General features: G+C 43.4%; 1 protein-coding gene across 2 annotated transcripts; it reads left to right on the top strand.

The window, feature by feature from the left end:
* The first annotated feature begins 1,166 nt into the window (after positions 1-1,166).
* On the top strand, positions 1,167-27,076 carry LOC103902619 (serine/threonine-protein kinase PAK 6). 2 transcript variants are annotated; one of them, XM_009283701.2, is made up of 9 exons: positions 1,167-1,254; positions 11,415-11,623; positions 16,121-16,738; positions 19,906-20,397; positions 20,653-20,786; positions 23,635-23,761; positions 23,955-24,080; positions 24,746-24,880; positions 26,909-27,076. In XM_009283701.2, the coding sequence occupies exons 1-9, from the start codon at positions 1,167-1,169 to the stop codon at positions 27,074-27,076; spliced, it is 2,097 nt and encodes a 698-aa protein (XP_009281976.2). The 2 variants fall into 2 exon arrangements, with proteins under 2 accessions (XP_009281976.2, XP_009281977.1); XM_009283702.1 differs by lacking the exons at positions 1,167-1,254; positions 24,746-24,880 and having other exon boundaries at positions 11,420-11,623.

Genomic DNA, 27,076 nt, shown 5'->3' with positions numbered 1-27,076 from the left:
GACTCATGCCGAGTGACAGGGGAAAAGTAAAAGCGCCAGGTCATGTGCTGCTCATCTGCAATGCAAATAAATCGGTGAATTCTTCTATAGCCAGCCATACAGCAAGCAATTAAAGCTTTCCTGCCGGGAACGACAAGGAATTGGTGGCAGGTCCTGAAATCTGCAGCCGGGCGACACAGGCGGAGATGTTGGGATTCGTTAGAAACTGCAGCAGCTCTAGGCCCTGAGGCTGTGGAGCCGAGAGGGAAGAGCTAACAAGCAAGTCGGAGCTTTAATAGGTCAGCAGTGAAGTGGGGGGGTAAAAAGGGTGGAGGGGAATGGGAGATAATCTCCCCAGGGTTCCTGCCTAAGATCCCGCAAACCTCGGTGCCCAGGTGTGGCTCTGAGCTCTTTTTCTCTCTCATCCCCTCTAGGGACCAAAAGGAGGAGATGGTGAGGAGAAGGCAAGATGGTCCCAAGAGGCTCTGCTGTCGGTGTGTGTCATTTTCCTTGGAACACTAATCTGAGGCTTCTCCGTGCTGAGTTCTTCTGTGTCCCATCTACTACCACACCCTGAAATCAAACTCGGCAGCTTAGGTGAACCAGGCACTGTACAAACATGTCAGACTTGCCTCCACCCCTTTTTCTTCTCCCACTTTCTCCTGCCGTCTTTCTCTCTCAAGTTTATCGGCGTGTCAGCGGATTCCAGTGGCAGAGCATTCCCACCTCACCTCTGGTTACGGAGCAATGAGGAGTCAGGGGTAAGCTCCCTCCTGCAGGTTTGGGGATCAACATTGCCTTGCTTGCTTGCTTTAAAGCAGTAACAGCACTGTCCTAATGGCTGCTGTTTTGTGCGATTTGTTTCCTCTGTTTACAGAGGACTAGGTTTGTCAGTTTAAACTAGCGTCTTCACTCCCCAGTGGCTGTGCTGCTATGGCTTAACCCCTTCCCTTCGGAGCTAAGCCTTGCCACTGCCAAGAATTAGTGTAATGATCACACGTGTGTTGGCAGTGCCAGCCTAGGGCAAAATGAGAGGGGAATGGTTCGGGGGGGTCATACAATTTTTTCCTCTCAAGGGATGGTTCTGGAAGGGAAGAAAAACCAGGAGCTGGATTCCTTTGGGAAGGAGTTTACTTCATCTTTACTCCTATAGCCCAGCAACACCGTCCTCCAATCGGCTTTGCTGCATGACAGCGGGAGAGTTTCCCTCCAGACCCTTCTTTCTCCTCTCACTTGGAATTGTCCTCTACCGGCATTGTTGCAGCAGGACTGCCAGTAAGATCTTCCATTTTTTGCTTTCCAGTGTCTTTTAGGTGGGCCAGCGTATGGTTCTGTGGTGCCTGGGGTCTAGCGATTTAGCCTTCTGACACTCAAGATGATGGGGAATGTGGAGAGGAAAATGCATTGTTGAATCTTGCAGGGTGATGCTCTTAAAACACTGGGGTGAAGAAGGGGTTAAAAATTACTCTGGATGATGCTTGAGAAAGCAGACAGCATGTCAGGAACATGCATGCTCATTGCCTTTATGCAAGACATAGCAATATCTCCTCTTAAGTCTCTTGTATCTGCAAGGACCCTCACCATATCTTATGAAGAGGTCTAATTGACTCACCAGTTAAAACCCCTTGTGTCTGTATTCCTGACCTTCTGGCTGCTGTGCTAGCCAAGATCCTTTCAGCACACCTACTGAAACTACATTGTAGTACTCCTGTGTGTATATGGGTGCGTGAGTGTATTTTGGCTATCTGAAAGCTGGCTAATCTCCTCCGATTTAAATTACAATCTACAATTTTATTGGGCATTTGTACTTAATTATTTTTGCTAGGTAGTAACCAACATACACAGCCAGGTATTTACAGCTACAGAAAACAGTTCTGTCCATTAATGTTTGCTGATGCGTTTGCTTTCTTCTTTGCCAGGACATTAATGCCTTAATGTATTTGGGGACAGAGTACTGAAAAAACAGAAGAGAGGTTTGTGGCTGGTGAGTGCGAGTTCTCAGGTGAGGCTGGGGGATGTACGTAGAGTAAGAGGTATTTGCTGAGTCTTCCTCTGCTTTTCTGAGTTTTGTGCTTGGGTAAAACCTGGGTCGGCTGAGCCCCCTGCACAGCTGTTGGGGAAAGAAACTCTGCTGCATGGCGCTCTCTCAAGCCCTGTCCCACTGAAAAGTCTCATTCTTGTCGGTGTGATGAAGCTGTATATTGATTTTAATATTCTACACTGCCTTGGTATGTACATCCCATGTGCTAAGTTTGAGCAATGGTTTATGTATCTAGTAGCAAGGCTGATCAAATAGTGGAAAGAGCTATCAGCAAACAGTTTGCTGGATTAGTAACTGTGCTTCCAGATGGGACAGTCTGTTCCCTGTACAGGGGTTGTTTCTGTCTAGATGGGTGTGAGTATGCATGTACCTGGAAAGAATATCCTGGGTCCTGCTGCCAAGGCTTGCAGAAGTGAGAAACAGAACTCTTTCGTGGTCACAAAATGGTTTTCATTCACAAGGAGAAGCACTATAAAAGTTTGGCTGTCCAGCCTTCAATTAGAAAAAAAGAGCACTTTTTAACCTACTTCTCTATTGTGCTTAGGGAAATTCATCAGCAGAGAAAAGAATTAAATATTTTGTGCAAATTGCTTAAAACAGCTTGGACTAGCCTACTCCAACTGCAAGTAAAAACTCAACCAGGTTCTGAGTTCTGCATTGCACATCATGTTTTCTTGAGGGTACCAATACAGGTGCCACGCTGCAGCTTCATCACATTCAGAGCTGCACATCAATTCTGTATATGTAAAGGACATCAGCTCTGAAGTTAGCAAGAGCAGCTGAAGGCTAACCAGTATGTTGTGCTGCACAGCACTGACAGCTGGAGAGAGTACAGCAAACTTTCAGATCTTGCCAAGGGAGGCTTGGGACTAGGGGACCGGTTTTCTTGTCTGTTGTACTAACCCTGCTCCTGCACCAGTCTTATTGGCTTCGAAGTTGTAATTGTATAGACTCAATGCGATGGAGTACAGAATCAGGACTTGGCTGATACAGGTCTTGTTTTTAAGGAATTTCTCAGTATGGTTTCTAAAGTTGCAAGAGGATTACCATGTGGCTTGAGGACTAATGCACTGAGATTTGGTCATTAGTGGCGATATTGTTGTTTTGAGACTGATCTTCCATTTGTCTGGCATAAGAGGGCAATGTGAATGTAGGGTGACGATAGACTAAAAGTTCAAATCTATTTCCCTCAAAAAAATCTCAGGAAATTACATTCACCCTAGGGCTGAGCCATTTTAACTCGTAGTGTTAGTGATTAGATTATTTTGTAATTAATTGATGAACAGAGTGTAGCTGTAGACAATAACAGTTATTTATCTTTACTTGTGTTACGAGTGCACCTCAGGTTTTAATGTATGGAGTGCTGTGTGAACATTCATACTCGTGGCATGTGTTTTTTTCCTTTCCAAACAGAGCAGAATAACTGATACTCCCTAGGAGAAGACTTCTCTGTTATGATTTAAACTTCTGTATCAGTGTTGGCAGTAGTGAGTAGGGAGGCACTCAGAGTCAGCCAGGTTGTGGGGTTTAAGCTAGTCTGTCTCCTCCATGTTTTGGGGCACACTGCCTCGGCTGCAGTTTTCCCAACAGTTATCCCATGGGAATAACACAAGTGAACTGCCTTGCAGGCTGTTGACAGCAATTACATATATATGTATCTCACTTTGGGAGAACATAAATAGGGACTAAGATTGTTTAGTGTTGTTTGGAAGGAAGTTTCTCTTGCATCTCTATACTTGGGCGGTCTGGGGAATCGCTGTGGTGTCTCTGCCAGCCCTTTGCCATGCTGCTGGAGTGAGGAGTGTGATCCAGGACGTGTGTGATCGACAGTGCCTCTGCTGGGACAGGTCTGCTTGCAAGCAATCGGCCATGCTCACCGAGTGTGCGACACTTGCTTGGCGCCTGCCTGGTGCTTCCCTACAGCAAAGTCTGTATCATGCGCATTTGCAGTGCAGCGCTAAAGCTTCCTTCTTTTAACCCAGTGTGCCAGAGGCAGCTGGATCTGCGATCCGTGACGTGGCATGGAGGAGCACAGTGAGGTTACAGTGCTCAGACAGAGCCGCAGGACGTGGCACCCAGTGTTTTGAAGCGCTGTGTTTGAAGTAGCGTGTTCCCCAGCTGCATCCGAGTGCCTTGGCTCTTTCGTGTGTCATGTGAGCCGGCATGCCAGATGTGGCCCTTGCACTTGTCCCCACATAACCTCCTATCTGATATGTAAGATGTTGCTATTCATGTGAATTTTTGGAGACGGAACCTTAAATGTTCTTATTCTAATCCCTGTAGTATTTTTATGCTCGTTTTGAATCGATCTGTCACACAAGACAGTGGAGAGTGAAGCCCCATATCCTACCCTGTCTTGAAGCTCTTTGGTATTCTGGATTAACAGCAAAATACAGCCGCTTGTTTTTAACCCTGATGCATCCTTCGTGGCAAAATAATGACAGTAAACCCATTTTAACAATGCAGTTGCTCTTTGGACATGGAACAGTGAAGTGTGCGTGTGTAAGGCAGGTGTCAAAGCGATGCAGTGCTGTATGGTTTTGTATATCCAGAACGGGACACAGCCACATCAAGTGTTTAAAAGGTGGGGAAAAAGCATCGTAGTTGTTATAGTGGCTTATGTCTTAGCCTTACAATCTGCAGCATGCATCTTGCTGGCTTTGGGTGAAGAAGATGCGATGAGTTGCAGCCTTCTCTTGGTGCTGTTGGTATTTGCTAGCTGTAACCCTCTTACAAACCAAATACAGATGGGAAACGGCTAATCTTATAATGAAGGCGTTGGATTGCAGTTGAGGTTTGGGTGTGATTTCTGTCTGTGCAGCTGGTTTCTGTCATGGTGTCTAGACCTACGTCCTGGTGTCAAGATCAAACATGTGGTCAGAGCATGTCTTGGCTCCTGCCAGTCCTGTGCACCCATGTTTTCCCTCCGTGGAAGCCAGGGTGTGTTGGGCCTGGATCTGGCCTTGATATGAAGTTAAAAAGCAGCCAGGAGACACACCTGGAAGCTCTTTTAGGTTTGCTAATCTAGACATAGCTGGGAAGAAACCGAGCTAGTCATTTTTTTTCTGTCTCGTCTGCAAATGAGGATAATAATTCCTTTTCCTTACCTTTCGTCTGTTTAGATGAAACCTCTGGAGGGTGGGGCCTGACTTCAGAGACTGGCACAATGGGACAGGGACTTTAGCTGGGATTTCTAGGGGACTGCAAATAATGGAAAACTTTATTATTTGTCAAGGGAAAAAGCCCATTAGCAGTTGGGACATGCCTGTACTGGTTTCAGAAAGTTCAAGAGGTCTTTTCTTTGCAAGTGCTTTTATATGTCCCAGACTGAATTTGGTCTAGTATAGCTAAAACACACCTAAAGTATGTCACTGAGCAGCATCCAAAACAAGCTTAGCAAATAGGTGTTCGCTGTGTTTCAGGTTTTAGTCTTAATTTATGAACAAGGAAATGGAGCAGGGGAGAAAGAGGCAGCACCATAGCCTTTAGACCCTGTTCAGTGGAGCCAGGGCAAAAAATGTCAAGCAGTTGTGTTCTTTTTCTCACTTGTCAAAAATAAACCCACCAATATAACAAATATGTCTCTCCCTAAGCTTATTTCTAATGTAATATTAATCTGTGCACTCATGTGTGTGTTTGGGCAGGATTTAGAGCATTACATCAGTTTGCTGTGCTGCTAGTTCACTCCGACACACAGTTTTGCTATTGGGGGCTGGTGAGGGAGAGAGAGGAGTGGAAGGAAAGGGCTTGAAATAGGGGAAGTGATAGCACAGCAAGCAAATATCCACTCTTCCTTTAGGAGAAAAAAAAAAGTACCTAAACCAGTATTTCTAAAACTAGAATTGCAGACAAATGTGGAAGGTGCCATCATGACAAGGCTCTATGTGCTTCGATCCCATTTCAGATTTCAGACCATTTTCCTTTTCCCCCTTTCGCTCACCCTTTGTTGTCATTTCTTGCTGTGTGAAGTCACATTTAGATTGGTAAGCTCCTCAGGGAAGTAACCTGTCATTTTTCTTTGTCTGCAAAATGCTATGAACGTTTATGGCTTGTTATAAATAACGATCATGTCAGAAACCTCAGGAGGGTAAACATTAGGATTTTAGAAGGTATGGAATACAGTGAAATACCATGTGTGCATATTCACACATACATATGCATGACCACATGCATATATGCATACAACATGCATTGATAATGGCCTATTTAACTTGCGCTGCATTTGAAATGTATTATATGACAGTGACCTGTATAGCAGATTATGGAAATATGTTTTTCCTTTTAATTGGTGGGTTCTCTGGGATCTTCTTCATCTTCCTACTCCAAACTCAATCTGCATATTGCAGTTCCTCAGGTCCTGTAGGAAGAGTTCTCCTCCTCCCCACCTCCTCTTGTAGCTGGCCAGAGTGGTTTGGCATATCAGCTGAGGGAGTGCTTAGAAATCATGGGAATTGCTTTCTTCAGCCCAGGGACCAAGTGTTATCTCTTGTCCGGGGTGGGAGGAATGCAGCTAGCCGCGTCCAGATCTGTGATAGCCGTACAATAAGCACTGATGAGTGAGTTTGGTTGCTGCAGCAAGGAGGGGGAGGGAAAGCTTATTTTTAACTGGAAACTATACAAGTGAGACTGAAGTAGCTCTCTGCTGTCTTGCTATCATCAAGTGTATGTGTGAGTGAATGAGCGTATGAACATAGTTAAGTACAGTGCATATATACTAATGGAGTATGTAATTGTATGTGTATAGGGTGGAGGCAAGTCAGATTAAATGACGGTGCATGCTAGCTTCTTTGTCTGAGCGTTTGAACTCGTGTGTTGTAATGAGCAATTCATGATAACATTTATCTACTTCTTTTTTTCAGTGGGGTTGATTCTTTTCTGTGCCCTGCTCCTCGGGTTGCCTGTCTCCCAGCCATTCCTCCTTCCCTTCCTAACTCTCATTCCCCTTTCCCTCTTCCATCCTTCATCTTCCCACCCCTTCCTCTCATCTGAGCCTGACCCTTCTCTCTTCTTGCCCCTCCTTCCCAGCCGATCCCTCCCCCTGCTCTGGATCTGCTGGCTGTGGGATTTTTTTCTCATGCTCACTGGCAGATGTGACAGCTTTTGGAACTGTATCATCTAGGAACAGCTATATCTGGAGTTGAAAAATCTAACGTGGTTTCCCAGGCAGCAGGAATGGATCGCTGAGAGAATTTCAATCTCCGACTGCTTTTGTCTTGTGGTAGTGACTTTTATTATTTGTGTTTGTGACATTTCTTACAGTACAGTTGTCAGCAGTGAATGAAAGACTAAAGTCTAGTAGCTTATTATAAAATCAGTGTCACAGTATTTGTATTATTATATTAAAGGGATGCTGTCTACGTTTAAATACAGGTTTGGCTTGATTTACAAAATCTTGTATGCATAAAATGTTCTTATGAATTTCTTACTGAATTAGAAAAGGCCTGTTTCATGTATTTTATTTAAACATTCTTTAGCTGGGTATTGGAAATACAAGTAAATAGCTCTTGCATGAAAACCACAAAGTGAAAGGAGACTGCTTAAATACAGACCTTCTCAATGAAATGCAAAACCTACACAGATTATTACTATCCATTGGATTTCAGATAACTATTTTTAGTGTATGAATTTCATTTGATCTTAATGCAGTGTACCTTTAAACCACCTGTCTGATATGGCAATGTCTTTATAATCAAAGATTGATGCTGACCATATAAAGCAAATGTCATTGGATACCCAGGGGTATGTTGTATTTGGAGTTGATTACATTTTGCTGTTTTTAAGATGTCTATTATAAGCCAATAAGGTAGATGCAGGCCATGTCAGCTAGTTACCCTAAGATTGACCATGAACTTAATAGATGCTTCTTTCTGGGTTTAGGAAGCATGCTTTTGTATATAGGATCTAAGTGTAGTCCAGGTGTTGATTGACAGGTATAGTGATTTAATGTAAATACACAAATGTAGTGTTTATGCTTATGCAAACTGATACGCTGGCATAGAGCCACTGTTCTATTTGGGGCCAAAATATCACCCGGGCTTTAAAAATTTGCATTTTGAAGTAGTTTAGCTAGAATCTTTCTCCTTATAGGGAAATGATGGAAATGTTCAGACAATTGATACTACAGGTGCTAATGGTTGTGGCATTTGTAAACACCATAATTTACATGACCCCTTGCACCTGAAGCAGTTAAAGAGCAAACTTGAAAGACGCTGTGCGCTATGCTCTGAATATCTTCTCATTATGAAGATGAGATGAGGAATGAAGCTGTGAAAGTAGGAACAGGAGAAGGAAAGATACTGGTTAAAATAATAACATTGCTCTCTCTGGAAATGCCCCCGTTCTGGTGGGTCAAGTAGCTGTCACAACTGACGTGCAGTCAATGCTTCAGAACTGAAGCACTTGATATACTACTACAGATATACTTCCTGCTTTCCTTGGGGGCTGTGAAAGCTCCTCGGTAGCACCAGCTGTTGGTTTGAATAGTACTAACACCATGAGCTGTTAGAATATCTTTCCTTTCCAGGATTGTCTGCACTTTTTTTTTCCTTAAAGAACTGCCCTGTGACTTTAGTCTTGATTATTAGTTAATATGCAGCACCTAAGGGGCCTTAGAGATGAATCACTGTGTTTGAGTAGTTGCAATACAGACCTGGAGCACAGAGGCTCTTCACATAAGCTCTCCATTTAGATGTATTTGGGTTTTCATTGGAACATATTCTAAGCAAAGATTATTCTGTCTGCGAAACCTCTCCTAGGCAGAGCAGTTGCTTCCAACCTCTTTTGTAAGTGTTTTTTTAGTTGCCTAGCCTTTTGCTTTCTTTTTCAACTGTAAGGTATCTTTAGTAGGCTTCTGGACACAGTATTGCAATGGGCATTCTCAGTGTGTGAAGTCTGTATTTCACCAAGGATGGATTGCATGATTGGGGGTTTAGAAAGTGTAAAGATCCTTCTGCGACAAACAAACACTTCCCATCCCAGTGATACAGGATCATGGTAACCAAATTTTAAGCCGGTGTGTACGGATTTTCAGGATCTCAGTCTAGCACTAAGAAGCAAAGTAGTTGTTCACCTGCTGGCTGCACTTTGCTCCCTAAACAAGTTTTAAGTGGAACAACCTGGAAAATGTTTGCCATATATTTCACTGTGGGGAAAAAAGCATGAGGTGTGTTGATTTTTGAGACCAGTGTCCTCTAGAAGTGTGTTCATGTCTACACCACAACATGTTATCTCGATCTCAGTCTAGCACTAAGAAGCAAAGTAGTTGTTCACCTGCTGGCTGCACTTTGCTCCCTAAACAAGTTTTAAGTGGAACAACCTGGAAAATGTTTGCCATATATTTCACTGTGGGGAAAAAAGCATGAGGTGTGTTGATTTTTGAGACCAGTGTCCTCTAGAAGTGTGTTCATGTCTACACCAGAACATGTTATCTCTCTATGTGTTCTTTGTCTCCGACCCTTGTAAATATTTATTCAGCACAAATAGTTGGAAGCTGAGGTCCTATACAGGGGAAGAGTGATCACTACAAAGTTGAAGATCAAGTGGTAAAAATCCTCTACCTGATGTCAAGGAAGAGGTAGTGTTCATCATTTTATAAGCAATATTAGTGAGAGGCAAATGCTAGTATTAAAGTTGTCAGTTGAAAGGGAAGAGCACACAAACGTTTTTTTTTTTCCTACTGGTGGATATTAATTGCCTTAAAGAAACCTGTACAGCTTTTTCCCAAGCTGGAGAGCTTTAGCACTGAACTACCTAAAAATTTTTGGCACTGGGTCTCTGCTTTGTCTCATCTCTCTTATGGATCTCATTGCGCAGTTCATCCTGTGCATTGACAGAAAGCATCTTGGAGAGGAGATGTGAGCTCTGGAGCATGCCAATTCCATTGCATCCACACAACAGTAATCTTGCCCATTAAACACGTTTCTCCAACAGGAAAATGTAACTTGGAATACTTGTAGCTTTAAAGCCATCAAACCAGTCAATAGAATCATAGAACAATTCAGGGGAGAAGGGACCTCAAGAGATCTGTAGTCCAACCCCCTGCTCAAAGCAGGGTCTGCTCTGAGGGTCGGACCAGGTTGTGCAGGGCTTTGTCTTCAAGAGCAAACTTGCTCTTGAAAACCTCCAAGGATGGAGACTGCCCAGCCTGTCTGGGCAACCTTCTCCAGTGCTGGACTCTCCTGGTCACAAAAAAGTTTTTCCTTCTATCCAGACGGGACCTCTCTTATTTCCATTTATGCCTGTCGTCTCTCAGACTCCTACTACTCTCCACTGTGAAAAGCCCGGCTCTCCATAGAAAATTGCCCTACCTCTGAGCCGTTTCTTCATGGGAAGGGTAACTTCCCCTTCATCCCGTCTTCCTTGTCTGTCTTTTGTGAAGAGGTTGTGTCCATCCATCACAGTTATTCAAGCTTTCCCACCTCTGTGACCGCATGCGGAGCTCGCTTCTTCCTTTTTCTTCATATCTTCCCAATTTCAAAAAGGTCTAAAATTTTTGGCTTTCTATCTATCTACATCTCTTTTTTTTGGCTATAAAGTCTAAATTCAGATTTTGAATGTCTCTTGTGTTTGGGTATATTTAAGTGTTAGCTGGTTTTGGCTTGTTGCAATTGTAATGGCTGTTCACACAAACTGTCTCTCTCAGCCCCCGAGGGAAAGGAATCTTAGTTTTTAATTTTAGCTTCTTCAGCTACCTGCTGACAGAGTTTGATTTCCACCTACCACCTCCTCTCTCTCTCCCAAGCCCCCTGTCAAAGCTAGAAAAAGTGAGATCCAAAATCAGTCTTGGGCAGCTCTTCCTTTGGCAACAACTCTGTCATCTTTAAATGGGAATCAAATGGATATTACTTACTTGGAGTAATCAGTGAGAGGACAGCCCGAGCCCTGTTCATAACCGCCCTTCATTCCAGGCTTGTAGTGGAATCAGCACTGTCTAACTGGCTGGACTCCAAAGCCATTTAACCTAGGTGCAAGCCTGTAAAATATAAATATGTATCTCATATATATTTAAAATGTTTATATCAGGCAATATGAATTTGTAGAAATAAAGGAAGCCAAGTGGTAGGAGTTCAGCTATAGATGTAACACGTGTCTGTTTCTTTTCTGAAATAGGAGCACTGTTTCACAGTGGGCAGAGCACTAAAAAGGTCACTAGAAATCCTAGCTCAGCCACTGACCTGCTAGGTGGTCTTGAGCAAGTCATTGGTCTCTTGTTGCCTCTATTTCCTCATCTGTAAAAGCAGATGATCACGTCAGCTCTGTTGTTGAAGTGCTTGTCACTGGAGAATGTTCTTAATACAGTATAATTAACTAATATAATTGATACGTGATATTACTGATTTGGCATATCGAACCTAGACATGCAAGAGCACTGATGGCATTGCCTTCACTGATTCAGGCATCATGTTCCGCAAGAAGAAGAAGAAACGCCCGGAGATCTCGGCTCCGCAGAACTTTGAGCACCGTGTCCACACTTCATTTGACCCAAAGGAGGGCAAATTTGTGGGCCTGCCACCTCAATGGCAGAATATTCTAGACACGCTGAGGCGCCCCAAGCCAGTGGTAGACCCTTCAAGGATCACGAGGATGCAACTCCAGCCTATGAAGGTAAGAGAGGAAGACTACTCTTTCCTGTCCCCTGGGCTTTCCTGTTCCTTGGGGAGGCCCAAGTTGAGGCAATGTTTCCATTGACCCATATATATTTAAATGGGGCTAAAGGTGGGGTCTGTAAGGAATTCAGTGGATAGCAGAGTCTGGGCTTTGATAACACTGTCTTTTTTTGAGGTGATAGTAACTTCATCAGAAATAAGGACAGTAGTATCCTTAACTGCAGTAGTGTCACTGTTCAAATAACCAGGTGGCTGCCTGTCACTGTAACAAGGACCTGTGAAAGCTCCCGTGGTAGCTGACAGGGCCTAGGATGTGTTCGGCTGTTGTACAGAAAAGTGAAGAGGAGAATTTGTGGAGAGACCTGTTTTAGCAAGTTTGTCATTCTCGTGGGTGAGCAAATTTGGCTGGTAATTAAGTTGACAGGGAAGCCTGAGTGGGAGAGAGCGGGGTAGCACTAGCTTACTGTTCATGGATGGCTAAGTGAATGAGCGACAACAGGGAGCAGGACTAAACGAGGGTTTAGGCTAAATGAGTTAATAAAGCTGCAGTTTAACAGCAAGTGGGACATAGTAAACAGGAGAATGTCCTTAAAGCAGGTCCTTCACTAAGGAGAACCAAGTTACCGATCTTTGTAGATGGGTGAATTTAGATGGCTGTCTTGCTTGGGTGGCTGTTGATAATGGCATCTGGAGACTGCGTGTTGATAAGTGACTGCAGGGACCTGCTGTGTGAAAAGAGGCAGATTCATGATGACCTCTTGGAAAAGGAAATGAAACATGGTGACAGAATTATTGTGTTTAAAGTCTGGCTAGCTTGCGGGAAGTTTTTGTTCCCAGTTAAAAAAACCCTACAGGGGCCTAAAAAATGAAAGGTAAGTTGTAAAATATTACTATTTGGATTTTAGGAGGGACATGAAAGAAAATAGTTGTCTATATGATGAATATATTTAGCTTTTTGTGTACAGATGCTTAAAACATGGGGACTAAATGGGACTACATTTTAGTATATGCAAGCATTAATGCAAAATCAAACCTGCAATTTAAATGGCACATCAGGATCTTTGAGCAGAATGCTGATTTAGAAAGGAAAAACTTGCTCAGGAAGAACAGGTAAAAGAAAAAGGGAGGAGGTATTGCCTTCTAGTTTATCATGTCCTGAATGTGCTTTGAGGTTCAAAATGTAGTAGGAGATGGGAGCACAATCCAGAGAAAAGATAAAATGTGTAATAAGAGACCAACTTGGTTATATCAAGAGCTCTCTAATGAGCTTAAACTGCAGGAGGATTGCTCAGAAGGGTGGAAACTAGGTCAAGTTATAAAGGGCAAATAGAAAAGAAATTTATGTAGGAACAAAACTGGAAGGCCAAGGCACAAAAAGAGATGTTATTCTCAAAGAACATAAAGGGCACTAAGGAGGCATCATAAGTACACTGGGGAGGAGAAGGAGGATGAAGGAAAGAATTTGTTCGCTGCTCATTGTGGAAGAAAGTTAGTAACAGATGACACTGAAGAATTCTTAAATGTTTAATGATTTTTCTTCAGTCTTTATTGAAAAGGTTAACTGTGATCAATGGGCTAACACAACATGAGCATGAAGGGATAAGAATGCAGGCTAGAATAAGAAAAGAACATGAACAGAAATGAGACTTCTTAGATAAGTTACATATATTCAAGTCAGCTGGGCCTAATGAAATTCAAGGAATTGCAGATCAGTCAGAATAATTTAAATTCCCAGAAAGAGACTGGAACAAATAAGCAAGTAATCTATTTGCAACCACTTCCTAGGAGATAGCAGGGTAATAGCTAGCAGCCAGCATAGATTTATCAAGAACAAATCATGTCAAGCAACCCAATTTCCATCAATCACAGGGTATCAGGCTTTGGATCAGGGAGAAATGATAGCTCTCTCCTATATCTTGACTTCAGTTAGGCTCTTGACACTGTACCTATAGCATTCCCGGAGCAAACTGAGCAAGTTTTCTCAAGTATTAGGAAAAGTATACTCAAAAGAATAGCATGAGGCATCACTGTCAAAATAGAAATGTGCTTGAAGAGATTTACTGGAGTTTGTCCTGAGTCTAGTGCTGGTCAGTACTTTCACTATGACTTATTAAACCTGTCGATGGTAAAAGCTGAAAGGAGGCGCAAACCTTTAAGAGAACAAGGATAGAATACCCAACAGTCTTTAAAAACTAGAGAAGAATCTTAAACTAATACTGGGGGGGTTTTGCCCCAGTAAATCCAAGTGCAAATACTCTCTTAGACTGCATCGCATAGTTGATTATTTCTGGTAAACTTCATTTGAACACATTCCTGTTCAATGATACTGATCAATAGTAAGATCTTTTTTTTTAAGTACTAATTGGCCCTATTAGGCCAAGCCCTTATACACAGAGTCCTGGATTCAACTATCATAGTCTTTCCTTTTTTTTTTTTTTGACACGTACTGTGTGTAGCTTGTAAAGGGTTGCTTTTCTTTTTAAAATTATAATTTCTAAATTTTGGTCAGTAAGGCATGATCTTTGTAAGAGTACTTCATATAGATCTGGCTCAAATTTGGATGTTTCTTCATTAATGTGATGCAGTCTTTAAACACAGCTGCAAAGTACAGCTAACTCCCATCTTCTCTGTCCACTGGTGATAGGACTGACTTAATGGACTAGAAGTGCAACAGGAGTGACTTGAGTCTAATTTTAGGAAGTTTTTAACTAGGAGGCGAGGTGAGCACTGGAATGAATTTTCTAGAGAGGCCATAGTGTCTGTTCTTGGAGATTTCTTATTTTGAGAACGTTAGACACAAGTCTTTCTGGAATGACTTTTGTCCATCTACGTTGGACTAGCTGGCCTCTTGAGATTTCTTCCAACTTTATTTTGAGTTATTCTTTTTCCCAGTTTGTAGAAACATTGAACCATCAGTGAGCGTTGGAGGAGGGCCTTTTTCTCTCCCATCTGCCTGTGCAAGCATGAGCAAGGGTGTGGAGGCATCAAGCTGAGTGCTCTGTGACTTGGGGGTGTGCGTATTGCATCTGTCCCTGCTCAGGCTCATTTATGAACTAGTGCTCTTAATTGAGTGCATTACTGAGGTAAACTGATATGTCTGGCATTTCTAATGGATGAATTAGAATGGACAGAAGACTCTTCCCACCCCACTGACAGATTTCAGAGACTGGGTTTCTGACCATTTCCTTTTGGTACTTTTTTCCCCTATCGAGTTTGGCGCAAAAGTGATGGAAACAGTTCGAGGAGGTAGTGTCCTCAGCATGCTGTTTACTTGACAGCAGCTGGGGCCACAGAGGAAGATGCATGTATGTGGTGAGGGAGGTGTATTGCTACAGTAGGACTGAAGAGCAGAATTTCCTGCTGCAGGTGATGCAGGTATGCAATGGTGTGAGTCAGATTGTCCTTTCTTCACCTTGTTTGACAAAATCTTCTATTCTGCCTTTCATTCTCAGATGCTGAGCAAACCGGGTGCTCATTTTGTGCACTGTGGTGACGTTCTGTTGAAATTACTGGAGCTGCTGTTTTGCACCAGCTAAATATTAGGCTCAGTGTAATTAATTCAGCATCTTTAGAAGATCCCTGGAGTTCAGTTAGCAAACAGGAGATTGCCATCACTCCAGGGAAGGATTTTCCTCAGGCAGAGATTCATGGAAGTGTAGGAGTGATCCTATGCTGTGAATTTCTGTGAAGAAATGAAACATTTTGGTTCGCAGCACTAAAAAAGCTTCTGTAAGCTTTTCAGTTCCAGAATAAACAAGGTAGAGCACTACATAATATACCGACAGCTTCAAGTGTCCTACTTGTATAGTGCTGTTGCTTGTTTGGATGGAAGCCTTGTTCTTCATCATTTGCTTACAAGGCAATTGTGAGCTGTTGTGACCCTTTGTTCGTCACTTTTAATTATAATAGCTTGGCAGAACAGAGGAGGGATGCAGTGTTGGAACAACGTGGTCTTCACTGGTCAGGACTAAGATGCATTAGCAAAAACCAGACTAAGGGAGGCTGATTACAACACTATCGAGAGCGGTACAGGGAAGGGATGAACCTTGTATTGGAATAGCAAGGTGATTTTTGCAGATAGAGCTTAAGGCATGCTGTAACTTCTGAGAACTAATACTCTCAGGAGCTTGTTGAGCCTAAGTTAGTGATGTAGTGTAGCACAATTTCAGCACAAGAGTCAGGAGTGCTAAACATCCCGGTTTTGCTCTAACGTTGTCCTAAACGTTGTTCTAAAGAATGTGAGTGCAGCAGCAGAATTCACTGTTCTGGCTGAAAGCACTGCTGCCTCTGACAGAAGGATGTAACCCAATGATTCCTTTTTTTTTTTCCTTCAGTAAAAGACAATAAAACAAAGGCAGAAAGAAACATTTCTCTTTTTTTCCTAAACTCCCTGAGTAATCTTTGGCTAGACAGACAAAATCTAACCTTTGTCAAGATAAACTGAGCCTCAATTTTTACAACTCTAACTTTTTCACCCCTTCCGTATGTTTCACAGACTGTGGTGAGAGGCAGCACTGTGGAAGTGGAAGGCTATATCTCCGGGATACTCAATGACATCCAGAAGCTTTCTGCCATCAGTTCGAACACTCTGAGGGGAAGGAGCCCCACCAGCAGGAGGAGAGCTCAGTCCCTTGGGCTCCTGGGGGAAGACAGACCCCCAGACATGTATCTGCAGAGTCCTGAAGCAGACTGGGCAGACAAATATGGAAACTACCTCAATTGCAATGGTGGGACCAAGGTGACCCGGAGGCAGACTATGTGGCCAGATTATAAACCCCGATTGGAAGGACAGTCTCATCCCAATGGTATGGTAATGAAAGCACAGTCCCTCGGGCCTTCGGAGTTCCAGGGTGCTGACGGCAGCTGCCTCCAGCGTGCCTCTGGTTTGCAGCATATGCCAACTCTACCGGGGGAGAGTGAGAAGACGGGAAAAAAGAGCTCGGAAGAGTGCTGGCCTCAGCCTTGTCTCGTACGACAAGCAAACTCCAGGCCCTCAGGGGAGGGCAGCCCTAGCTCCAAATCAAGGGAGAACAGCTTGAAGAGGAGGCTGTTACGCAGTGTGTTCCCCTCATCCAGCGGCTCAAACAAGTCAGGCCCTTCCCTGCAGATAAAGGTATAGTTATTCAGTATTTTTGAGCGAGTGCAATGTTGACTTTACAGTTACAGAGGTTACTTACACAGCTGAAAAAATTTAATTGCAAACGTCATGCAACCATCTGTTATTGTTATGATTAATGCTGGAATCAAAATAGTCCTGGACAGGGGAAACGTGTAGTCTGCCTAAGCTTCACAGAATATACTGGTAGGCATAGCTCAAAATGGCAGCCAGATCTACATGAGAAAGGCTTGTTAGTGGAGCTGTGCTTGCAGGAGTGTAGGTTGGGAAGGAGGTAGGGGACTTACTCATTTTTGCCCTTCTGTAGTAGTAAAGGCATAACTCAAATGCCGTTATACAAGCATAAATGTGCTTTTGCTATTTGGGAAATTGCCGTAATTTACATTAGTAATGTATTCTTTTGCCTGTGAAAAACAGAACTACCTCAGGAGAGCTTGTTGGTTATAGCTGTATCTGCCAACCTGCCTACAATAGGAATGTTTCCATCAGCACCCCCATACTGTCAAACAGGAAATCTGACTGTTCGTTTTTGTAAGGACGGGACAGCTCATAGCTAAATCTCCCCCAGGAAAGCTATCCTGAATGAATGACTCACTTCTTACTAAACTAGGAGAAAAACTCTGGTTCCTGTAACTGGATGGGAAATGCAGCCCTTCGGGCCACAGCTTCTAATTCATCCCAGGCTAACCCAGCACTCATTGTCCTTGCCCTGCCGTTCGGTGGTTTCAAAGGCTGCGCTGGGCTGGTGCAAAGCCAGGCTAATTTCTGGCAGGCGTGGAGTCCCTGGACTCGGAGGAAGTTGACAGGAACCATGGCCCAACAAAACGGACTGTTCTAAAGTGTATTGTGGGGTGGGGTTCTCTCTGACCCGGCTTGTTGGAGTTTGCATAAGGATCAGGCTCAAGGCTTTCAGACGCAGCCTTCTCCCTGCAGATTCCCTTTCCGAGGGAGTGGGATTTTAAAGGAATGCAGTTCTTTGGTAGCACAAACTACACTTATTGCTGTCTCTGACTTTGGGCTGATCTATACTGGCTGGAGGCCTGTCCCTGAGTACTTAGGAGAACTGACCACCTCTTTCTTCTCTAGCAAGAGTGTCTTTGCCGTGCCTCAGCGCTTTCACAAGGAGGAGCAGAGGTTACCAGTCAAATGGCGTGTGTGCATGGATGTGCTTGGGTGTGTTTGAACTCGAGCTGCTGGTGAAAGGAGAGGAGTAGGAAAGACCTTGAGGTTATCTAGTCCATTTCCCTGCTCCAGTGAAGGATCTGCGCCATCACTGGCAATTGTTTATCTAAGCTGTTCTTAACAGCCTCCAATGATTAAAACCTTAGTCTCCCTCACAAATGGAGATGATGATGCGTAATTGTGACGTGTAAGAAATGCATAATTGCAGATGAAATGGAAAGGGGATATAACTGGCTGAAAATGGGGAGGTGGGTGCCTTGACAGGCTGCCTGTAGTCGCCGTGGGAAGGCCGAGTGCTCTTTCCTTTCAACCTAATGTGGGGGGAAGGAGTGGGAGAACCAGTGACATCTCAAAACGTCCGGAGACTGAAAACGTGTATATATAGGGGCTGCCAAATTACAGGAGCAGGAAATCATACTTACGTGTGGTTAGACAAACATGTGTGAGCTTGCATGCATGTTGTGTGCCCTTTTGCATGCTCTAGGTTATATAAAACATTTTTTTTTTTTTCCTTTCTCCTGAGACAAAACAGGAGTTGGGAAATAAATACTTCACTGCCATGAGCATGTCTCTGCAGGACTGCAGGGGTGGAGCTGGTAAATGAGGAGGAAGTAACTTCTGACAGGCAGTTTGTGTTTGTGCACTCCTGCACCCCGACGCCAGCAGCTACTAAATCATACTTTCAGGGCCTGTGTGTGTGTGAAAATGAGCTGTATGTGTGTTAGCCTTATGCAGATTTTACTGTTGACAAAAATCCTTGGTTAAAAACCAAAGTGCATAGAATTAAATTCTATACAATTATTTTCTGTCTGAGACAGAGAAAATGAGTTCTCTTTTAAAAATTTCTCTTTTGGCAGTTTTTAGTTCCCATAATTAATAATCTGTCTGAATTGTAAGAGAGGAAAAGCTTGTCACTTTGAAGTTTTTATTTTGCCCTATAATATAAATGATTGGCTTGCTCTTCCTGAAATTGCTACTTTGTCAGATCCACTATTATTTACATATAACTAAGTATATAATGTATTTTATACCTAACCTGCTCGATGTTGTTGGATTTTAATTAGTCAACGTTTCCAGGGTGAGCATTAGCACTTCAAGGTTTATCTTTCTTGGGAGACCTATGCGTAGTGCTAGCATGGGAATGCGTATCCTGAAGCCACATTACCGCAGGCTGTGATCTTACTAGATCTCATGAACTAAACAGGGTTGGGCCTGCTTCGTACTTGAGTGGGAGGTCTCCGAAAGCCTCGAGTGCTTCGTGAAAGAGCATTGCTAATCCAAATTCATTGTAGGTCAGTTTTGAGCCAGTAAGGTGGCAGGTGGCTCTGTGTAGCTGAAGCATCACGCTGGCCTCCCACAGCTGTCCTGGTTCATAGTGCTTTTCCCAAAACAGAGTGCTAATTCTGTGTCTGATCAACACGAATGCTCTGCAGGTACCAGTGGAAAGTGCAGAGAGAGTATTCAGTAGGCAGAACGTAATTACCCAAAGGGAATTAGGCCAAGACATCAAAGTGATTTACAGCTTTGGCATGAATCCTCTTTTCTTTTATATATAGGAAGATCAGAGGCACAGAGGGATAAAGGATTTTAAAATTCTCTGCAGCACAGGTTGCCCCAGAGTTTTGATGGCAAGGTTGGAATGCTTTTTAGCAGCTGTTTTGTTTTTTGGCCTTTTTTTTTCTTTAAAAAGCATGTGCTTTAAAAGGTCCCTTTTAAACTGCCTTAATTTGGAGGTCCTTAAAGTGTAGCACCCATCCTTTAACTGATTCTTGAAAATCCGCATCCGTGGGGCTTCCCCTAGTCATGCAGCTTATGTTGGGCAGACCCGGAGACAAGAACCTAGAGCTCATGACTCCAGTCTGCTACAAAATGTACTAGGCCATAGTGGCATAACACGCAACTGATTCCTGACACTTCTTTCTTCTCGTTAATCTAACTGTCCCTTTTTCTTTCTTCCACTTTCATATTTGTTCTTCTCAAAGCCTAATGCTTTCTTCAGGCCCCAGCAGTGGGGTTCACCACGCAGCCCTGCAGCCAAAGCCCAGTCTCTTCCATCAGATCAGCCTGCATCCGATTTCCCCAGGATGATCTCCGAAGCTGGGACCCCCCAGAAATCACCAACAGCGGAGAAGGCAATTGCACTGCCACAAGGCAGGCCGTCACCGGCAGGGTCTCCGAGGAACCGACAGACTCAGACTAGTTCTAGCAACCTTCACCTTCCCCAGGACTCTTCTGTGAAAGGGCAGCTGGCCAGTGAGGACCCGGTGGTTGTGACTCATGAGCAGTTCAAAGCTGCCCTTAGGATGGTAGTGGACCAGGGGGATCCCCGGACATTGCTGGAGAATTATGTAAAGATTGGTGAAGGGTCCACAGGTATCGTCTGTATTGCTCGAGAGAAGCACTCAGGGCGGCAGGTGGCAGTGAAAATGATGGATCTGAGAAAGCAGCAGCGCCGGGAGCTCCTTTTTAATGAGGTGAGTGTAGTGACGAGAGGTGGGGTTCTGCTGTCCACCGTAAAGCCATGGTAACAGTTGGTGTGGTAAAAAGAAGGGAAGAGCAGGAGACATCTTCCTTTTAACAGAATTATGCTAGTACTAAGAAGAAAAATGACTGGGGGGATGGAGGCTACTGCGTTGTACTCATAGGGTTGTGCATGCTTGCTTTGTTGGATAAGATTAAGTGTTGTTAGTGATTTTTGTGGTTGTCAATTGTCCACTGTGTTTTTACAGGTGGTGATAATGAGGGATTATCAACATGTCAACGTAGTGGAGATGTACAAGAGCTATCTAGTGGGAGAGGAGCTCTGGGTGCTGATGGAGTTCCTGCAGGGGGGAGCCCTCACAGACATTGTGTCTCAAATCAGGTACGAAGCAAAATCCAAACCATCAACACTTGTGTTCCCACCTGACAGGCAAGAGCAGTCGAGTGGAGATTTCTGGGAAGAATAGTTTCCCTCAGAGATCTTGTGACTGCAGTGCCCTGAAACTATTACACTTTGTAACTGTCATCCATTTGAAGTATGCGATAATACTTCTGATGTAGAAGGGACCTCATTTACAGTACTGATCCCTTTAGATACTGACTATTCATCTACTTGATGACCTTCCCTGTAAAACACAGTACTCATCAAAATTATTGTAGTAAACAATATCTGTTGTATTCTGGCCAGGAAGCTCATTGAATAAGTATTAAAGAGCATGCAGAAATAGTTTTCAGTGGTACAACCTTAGTGAGGTTGAATTTGTGGCTAACTCCTCTGGAGAAGTGCAGCAGAGCCTTGAGATCTGGACTCCTTCCCAAATTTCATTGCCTAAAGATAGCAACTACTGGACACTCTCCTAAATTTGTTTTCTTATCCACACCACTTCATATTAATTAATGACCAAAGTATTCCTGTAGGGCAAAGAAGTTGTTCTCAAATGGCCTCTAGAGTCCCACTCACAAGGTGTTCCGGAGATGCAGTTGTGATGATTGTGTCTTACCCGTGACCCTGGAGCACTGTTGTCCTGCTTCCAAGCAGTCCTGGGGGGCTGTAAACTGGTTCAGGGAATGCCAATGAAAAGACTGACCAAGAAAGTCTGTAGGATGAGCTTTCCTTTTTTGAAGATTCAGAATCTTAATTGGATTGCAATTAGGTAGTATTGCTAACACTAATTGTATTTACTTTTTTTAATCATAGTATGCCTTTAATTCACTTACATGCTTTGACTAGCCTTTACTGATCCTGTGGTGGATTTAAGGCATACATCTTGCTCTGTTGGATTCTCTGTTTTGGATTTGCATCTGTGATGTGTTTGGGAGGCATAAAAAAGCACGTTGTCCTTTGTAGCCTCTACAGCCCCACCTGTAAGGAGTGTCTTGGAGACACTTAGATGGCCAGGCCCTCCAGCATTGAGTTCAGAGGCACATCTTGGGGTCTGAGAACCAAGGTTTTGTTGTAAGTCATGTACCTGCTCCTGGACAGGAAAAAGAACATTTAGTCCTCAAGAGTGCTGAGTTATGGCATTGCAGAGCCAGCTCAACTCTTGTAGCTCTTAGCTGGTATTAGAACCAATGGAACTACAGATAAAAAAGAAAAAAATATTCTGAAGAGGTTTATGAAGGGTCTGTGTAGTTTATATCCACCAGTGAGACTGAATTCCATTGTGGGACCTCAGCCTAGGTTTGAGTTATTTTACAAAGCCTTCCTTTGAACCTCTTTACGAATGCTTGTTTTTCCACATAGTGGAAACAGGATCTGTTACAACCGTAACATTTATCAAAAATAAGCTGCAGGCCTTTATCAGTTTTTCACAGGGAGGAAAATACCCTCATTCCTTTCATTAAACATTTGCTGAAGGTGATAACTGATTTGCATCTCCAGGAGTGAGCTAATCCTCTAGTAATCTATTTTACACTATGCAGTCACTTGACTGAAACCAAATTCCATACGTGACAAGCTGAAAGTATACCTCTTGTTAGAGCTCGGAAGTGTATCCGCTTTTCTTACAGCTTGTGCGCTATGAAATGAAAAGCACTGTTTCTAAATAGGTTAGGTTCTTCATTGGAGAAGTCCCTCTCCCGTTAGAGGTTAAATCATAATGGCAAAAGTAGCCCTCTGCCATCCTTCAGATATATTTGCCATCAGCATGGCACAGTGCAGCCACAACGTGCAGTGTCCTGGTCAGATGGTCAGTTTGGTAGAGTGAGATATGGAATACCAAACAAGCAATGGAAGTATAAATTTCTCAGCTGATGGTGCAACCTCCTTCATGAATGTGTAGAAATTGCTCTTATGTATTTAGAAGGTACTGGTGCACTCTGCACAGTTCTGCCTTCTGAGTGCTCTCTTCTCCTCAGTCTTACTTGCAGACCTGGATTTGAGGAGGTGTCATTTCTATGCCCTCAACTGGGAATTGTTTGAAACAACTGCTAGAGACAGGCTGAGAATCAAAAGTACTCAATTTGGGTACTTCAGCTATTCTTTGAAATACTTAATTTCTAGCATTGCTCAGTATAAATGTGCAGAGAACACTGTCACTGTCCCTAGTTACAGGAGATAATTTTCATTTCTACCATTTTCACTTATATTTGATCATCAAGGTTCTTGTGTTGGTATTCCAAACAGCAAGAGCTTCTAAAGATAAGGTTCTCGGTGCTCATACTTAGTGTGCTAGCAGAGAGGTAAAACTCAGGAGTGTCTTCCCTGCTTGTAACCTGTGCTGCCTTTAGTTAGGTATATAAGAGTATCCAAAGCACCTAGCTGCATGAACCCAGTAAAGGATCCCTATATTCTGTATTGAATTAAGTGTTTAGATGCTTTCTGGATAAAGTTGCACAATATGCCTTGTGAACAATAGCTTTACTATATTTGCTTAAAAAAAAGCTGTCTCAACAGTTACTGTGGCACCTTGGCATGAAGAAGCAGTCTTGCCTATCAGAATTGCTTGAAATAGCATCTTGCAGAATGAATTTAGATACAAGATTTATAATGCAGTTTCTCTGTATTAGACTTATGAAAACTTAAAATTGCTAACCATCAAGAAAAAAATGTTTTCAACAGTGAAAGACAGACATAGAAGAACAGTAAAAGTGAGATAGTACATGGGGAACCAAAATATGTATCTGCAATTCAACTCCAAAATTGCGCTGTGCCTGTAAAGAGGACCTGTGACTGAGTACTATCCACTGCCCAGGACAATGCAGTTTAACTCCTGTGTCTTTAATTTCAGGCTCAATGAAGAGCAAATTGCAACAGTGTGTGAATCAGTGCTGCAGGCTCTGTCATATCTTCACTCTCAGGGGGTCATCCACCGAGACATTAAGAGCGACTCCATTCTTTTGACGCTGGATGGAAGGGTATGTTTCCTCAGACAAATTGTTTCCTGTCTTCTGCTGCTGTAGCCTTAGTCTGTCTCCTTATTTCCTTTCTGTTCACAATCTCTTGTTTGTACCTCGTCCTCTTACTCCCTTTGTCGTCTTTGTCTTTGGTGTTTCCCTCTGTGTTGTTTAAAAATTATTTTTAAGGTTGGTTGCTTTTCTCTTTGTACAGGTCAAACTCTCAGATTTTGGCTTCTGTGCTCAGATCAGTAAAGATGTACCTAAAAGAAAGTCCCTGGTAGGTACTCCCTACTGGATGGCTCCAGAAGTTATTGCAAGGATACCATACACTACCGAGGTAAGGGACCACTTCCCTAATACCAGGAGAGGTAGCAAATAATATTCTGAAGTGTCACAGGAAAATAACTATTGGCTTTTCTAGGAAGAGCCTCTAGAGTCTATTTAAAATATAAATTCAACTATGACTACAGATTTGATTGTGATGATATCAATATTTCCTAAAACAGTAGAAAAACAGGTTGTTCTGCTTCTGGGAGCAAGGTGTAAACTTGCTCTATTCTTACAAGCCTATGCCAAGCTTCAGGTATATCTGCTGTAGTGTGGACAGATGTTAGCAAGGAGCAGCCTGTGATGCGATATGGATCAGTAAATCAATCAATGCCACAAAGGGAGGGGAGGAGAGGAGGGAAGGCACAGATGGGAGCTCTGAAATTATGGGCAGGTGGCAGCAGAGTGATTAGTTTTGTTTGCTTGTGCTACACCTGGTTGGTTGGTAGTTACTTGTAGACCTTTTGCATGCTGCAACACCAGCGTGGCTCAGTCCTGGGTGGAAAGCTGTCTTTGTTAAACTGCGGTAAGGAGTCCAATAGCATCAAGTGGGTTAATGTTTTACTCTCTCGGTAACATTTGTCCTGGGTGGGGTGTTGCAGTCTTTGTGAAAGCAACAAAGCAAGGACCTGTTGCTCTGAGCTGTGTGTATTGATGTGACATTGGCTCCCGCAGGTGGATATCTGGTCTCTGGGGATCATGGTGATAGAGATGGTGGATGGAGAACCCCCCTATTTTAGTGATTCTCCAGTCCAGGCAATGAAGAGACTCCGTGACAGTCCTCCTCCCAAACTGAAAAACTTCCACAGGGTGAGCATGCTGGCCAACACTCATACACCTGATGATTATCATGGGGAAACATCCTATCAGCCATTCCTGGTAAAGCTGGCTATGAAAGTGATCTTGCTAGGACATGTTTCTTGGGGAACTTCTTTGGCCCTGGTGCCTCAGTGGATGCAAGCTGCTGCTGACAGCTAAGGGCTGGTTTGGGAAATAGTCCAAATAACGTAAGGTCACTTGGGCATAAACCTGATAATGCAAATCAAAGCTGCTTCAGGTGGACCCAACAGTTAATAGCTTGCTGATGTTGACAGAGTAGCTCATCATCCAGGGAAGCAAATAGGAGGATCCTTGCTCTTGAGAGTTTCTGGCTTCACGGTTTTCAGGACTGCAAAGGCTGCATTATGGTCAGAGTGGGAGAGCTCAGTACAGACAGTAGCTCATGGAGACACTGCAGCTGCTTTGAAGATGAACTCAGCTTCATGGTTTCTTGTGAAAAAGTAGCAGTGACATAAGAAATACAGTGATTACCTTTTAGTCGCCACTTAGAGCAGTCCTCCTTACATTTCAGTCCAAGCCTCTGAGATCAAATAGCTTCTGCAGCATTCTGAGCTATCCGGCCTTTCCAATTAATCAGAATATCTGCAGCTGCTAAAACTGAATTATTTAACAGAGTAGACTGCTGAACTAACAGCATACACTCAAACATCAACAGCTGCTCTTTCCTCATTGCCTTTGCAACACTAGTTAAAATTTCAAGGTCACATTCTGGACCCAGTGCTTGTACTCCTTAGGCAGGGTAAAGCCAGTTCTGGTCTGGATGGACCCAGTGCTTGTACTCCTTAGGCAGGGTAAAGCCAGTTCTGGTCTGGATCGCAGACCTTGCTTGGTGAGATGACTCTACCACGGGCTGTGAAAGCCAGAGCCATTTATAGACTTGCTCTGCTCCACTTTGTCCTAGGAAGCAAACTGGCTTCCAGCAGACCTCTGGATTGCCAGGCCAGTGGCCATCCTCCTCCGTCTGCCTGCTGTCTGAGTGGAGCTCAGCACCAGCTGTGGATCCAGCCCTCCATTCTGATTACAGTCAATGGCTCACCGGGGTCAATTACTGTAGTACTGGGTGCATCAGGTTAAACGGACGCCACCTGGGATCACCTCTGCTGCTTTTCTAAAGCATAACTAGATTTATTGATAGAGTGATAAAGGCTGGATCCTGGCACTCGTACTTAGCTGCGTTGTGCCTTCTCCCTCTAGCAATCACAGTGAAGTCGTTCAAAGCGCTCATGAAATAAGCAGTAGCTCAGTGTGAACAGTATTTCATGATCTACTTCTAAGTTAACCAGAGCTGGGAAAATGCCCCCAATCTAAAATGAATGTAATTAGCGGCAGTAAAATAAATAAATATATACCAAGTTCATTTTTTATTCAGTTTTAATGATGCAGAGGATTACCACCAGCAAGAGACGTGCAGTGCCTTTAAGTGGTTCTTGGGTCTGGCTGCTCAACAGGCTTTTACACATCTTTCAAAGGACAAACCTGCTGAGGTCATTTAGGTTTTTGATACGCTGTTCTGCAGTTTCTTCATCTTCTTGTATCAGCAGCATCAGGTTTCCAGGCTCTCAAAACCTATTTGGGAATCCTATTTAACTACTTTTTCCACAATCTGTGGCCAGTAAAAGAATGAATTGATCAACCCTTCACACCCGAAGTGATGTGCCTCGGGTAGCAGGAATTCTGTTGAATTTTTGAGCTGAAATGCAGAAAGATTAAATAACAAAATGGGAAACAAAATTAACTTAGATGGAAGGACATCTTAATTTGCTGTGCCCCATTAAAAAGAAAACAACCTGTGCAAATGTTGTGCCTACCGGTGACAGAAAGTTACTACTGTAGGGTAAAAAGCATGCTATCGCGTGTTACATTTCTGTGCAAAAGCAAGGTTACAAAGTTGAAATGTACAGGATCCTTTTTAACCAAACCTGCCTCAGCAACCTGTTGTCGCGTGAACTGTTGCCTGGTTCCTTTACGAGGTTGACTTGCTTGGTTGCTTTTTCACAGACCTCCCCAGTTCTGAGAGACTTCTTGGAAAGGATGTTGACACGGGATCCGCTAGAAAGAGCAACAGCACAAGAACTTCTGGATCACCCCTTTTTGCTCCAGACAGGACTTCCAGAGTGCCTGGTTCCCCTTATCCAACAATACAGAAAGCGTACCTCTACCTGCTGA

Source organism: Aptenodytes forsteri, unplaced genomic scaffold (assembly GCF_000699145.1).
Source record: "Aptenodytes forsteri isolate BGI_AS27 unplaced genomic scaffold, ASM69914v1 Scaffold535, whole genome shotgun sequence".
Classification (NCBI taxonomy): Eukaryota; Metazoa; Chordata; class Aves; order Sphenisciformes; family Spheniscidae; genus Aptenodytes; species Aptenodytes forsteri.
The sequence above is the reverse complement of the archived record's forward strand: the minus strand, read 5'-3'. Positions and strand labels throughout refer to the sequence as shown.

Excerpts from the sequence above, each read along its gene's own strand:
- LOC103902619 (XM_009283701.2), top strand. The coding sequence starts at position 1,167 with ATGACAGCGGGAGAGTTTCCCTCCAGACCCTTCTTTCTCCTCTCACTT. Across the intron at positions 11,624-16,120 it reads TGCAACTCCAGCCTATGAAG|ACTGTGGTGAGAGGCAGCAC; the intron begins GTAAGAGAGGAA and ends TATGTTTCACAG. Across the intron at positions 20,398-20,652 it reads GGGAGCTCCTTTTTAATGAG|GTGGTGATAATGAGGGATTA; the intron begins GTGAGTGTAGTG and ends GTGTTTTTACAG.